The 1749-nt window shown below is 37.6% G+C and overlaps 1 protein-coding gene across 1 annotated transcript; it reads right to left on the bottom strand.

The window, feature by feature from the left end:
* LOC125220225 (putative F-box/LRR-repeat protein 23) lies at positions 1-1749 on the bottom strand. The gene is made up of 3 exons (XM_048122389.1): positions 1342-1749; positions 336-630; positions 1-56 (listed from the first exon to the last, which is right to left on the bottom strand). The coding sequence occupies exons 1-3, from the start codon at positions 1747-1749 to the stop codon at positions 1-3; spliced, it is 759 nt and encodes a 252-aa protein (XP_047978346.1).

The following is a 1749-nucleotide window of genomic DNA, read 5'->3' as shown; positions in this document are numbered from 1 at the left end:
TCAAGATGGCGGCCAAATGGAGTCAATATGATCATATTCATGTTCATAATCAATATCTGGAAAAAACAATGAGAGGTAAATAGCTGGAAAAACAAATTTGGTGCCTACTAAACCATTTGAAAAATCAAAGCAGATTCTTCATTCAAGAACCTAACATAATTAAAGGAAAAGAACCATGAAAATCCTAATTACAATCACTAATTGTATTAATTATTGGAAGATAGAGAAGTGATCATTGTTATACTAATTCCTATGAATGCTAAGACGATTCATTGTGCCATCATTTCCAATAGTATTGAAAATAAAATCTTTTATTCGGTCAGAACATCTTTTGCCTAGAACCCCTTGTAGATCAAGACCGAAGCATTTCCGGAGATGAAGTGATTCTAGGTTGGGGCAGCCATCGAGAATCGCTTCCAGCCCCTTATTTTCAATATTGTGAGAATAAAGTCGGAAATGACGCAGGTTAGGCATGTTTTTTCCAATGGCTACAGCATGCTCTGTAAATTCTGGATAGCCTACCCAATCGTTGTAATATGTAAAAGATTTCAACATGGGGCAAGCGATGCCAATGCTTTCGAAATCTTCGGCAGTGAGCCATGGTAGTATGACAAGATGCAACTCTTCCAACTGGGTAAGTTTTTTTATCGACATAGTGTTTAAAACAGAAAACACATTAATTGTAAGGCATCGTAGATGACTTGATCTGTTGATTATGGGAAAAGGGAAAGGGAAAAGAATATCAACACCAAAAACAAGAGAACACTTATAAAAAGAAAGAATAGGAATGAGCACAGAGAAAGCAGAAATCAGCATGTTCATCCAACAAGTTAATAGCAATAGATACCATGAATAATAAAATCTTCCATAGAGAGGTACTCTCTCCAGAGTCCCGTTTATCCATTTCAATCCGTCCGCTACTTGTGCTATAAATGGTAGGTAGGTCACACATTTTTCACTCCTCTTTTCAGTCACATTCTTTTACAATATAAAAGTGGGATCTAAATTCCATTATTTTGTTCTACCCAATTTTCTTTATATTTCTTACTTAGAAAAACTACATAGTTACCCCTAAAACTGACTCGATCTATTACTTCAAAGCATGAAAATGACAATCACATATACCACCAAAATTTCATTGTTAGCATTCACTCAACTTTTCGCAGATGTTTGAAAACACTATTGTTCAATCAAATTAAATGGTTCAAACATGCCAAAATAAGTCTAAACAATTTCTCAAAGATAATTTTGACTAACAAGCAATCTCATTAATCACCACTTACTAATAGTACAAAATTAATCTTAATAAGTTTATCATGCAGGAAAAAAAAAAAAGCAAACCAAACCAAGAGAATAGTGAGAATTATACCGCTCGGCTGCATAGCATAGCAAGGCATCCAGATGAAAACCGAAAAGCTTTAGCTCGATCAATTGTCCCAGGCTACGATCCACTGCCCGATAGAAAATGCAATCAAATTCGTTGGCCGGGTAACCGTGACGATCCAAATGAATGAAGCGCCACATGGCGGGACTCTGGCAGACTCTCCACCATGTAGCACACACGTACAGCGCCCTCAACAAAATCTCTGCAACACCCAACCTTTGCAGGATATTCGCCATCAAATCATCCGGCAGCTCGATCCATGGTGGCGATAATGGAAGCTGTGAGGACGATGAAGAGGCATCCACCGTGGAAATTGGAGGTTCAGTTTGGATCATCGATTCCGATTTCGTACCATTGCTCCTCAT

This window comes from Salvia hispanica, chromosome 4, assembly GCF_023119035.1.
Source record: "Salvia hispanica cultivar TCC Black 2014 chromosome 4, UniMelb_Shisp_WGS_1.0, whole genome shotgun sequence".
NCBI lineage: Eukaryota > Viridiplantae > Streptophyta > Magnoliopsida > Lamiales > Lamiaceae > Salvia > Salvia hispanica.
The sequence above is the reverse complement of the archived record's forward strand: the minus strand, read 5'-3'. Positions and strand labels throughout refer to the sequence as shown.

What these genes read in the sequence shown, in the direction of transcription:
- LOC125220225 (XM_048122389.1), bottom strand. Translation starts at nt 1,749, where the DNA reads ATGAGGAGCAATGGTACGAAATCGGAATCGATGATCCAAACTGAACCT. An exon ending in CTCACTATTCTCTTGGTTTG is followed by an intron (nt 631 to 1,341) that starts GTTTGCTTTTTT and finishes AAACTTACCCAG; the next exon opens with TTGGAAGAGTTGCATCTTGT. An exon ending in TGATCTACAAGGGGTTCTAG is followed by an intron (nt 57 to 335) that starts GCAAAAGATGTT and finishes TGTTTTTTCCAG; the next exon opens with ATATTGATTATGAACATGAA.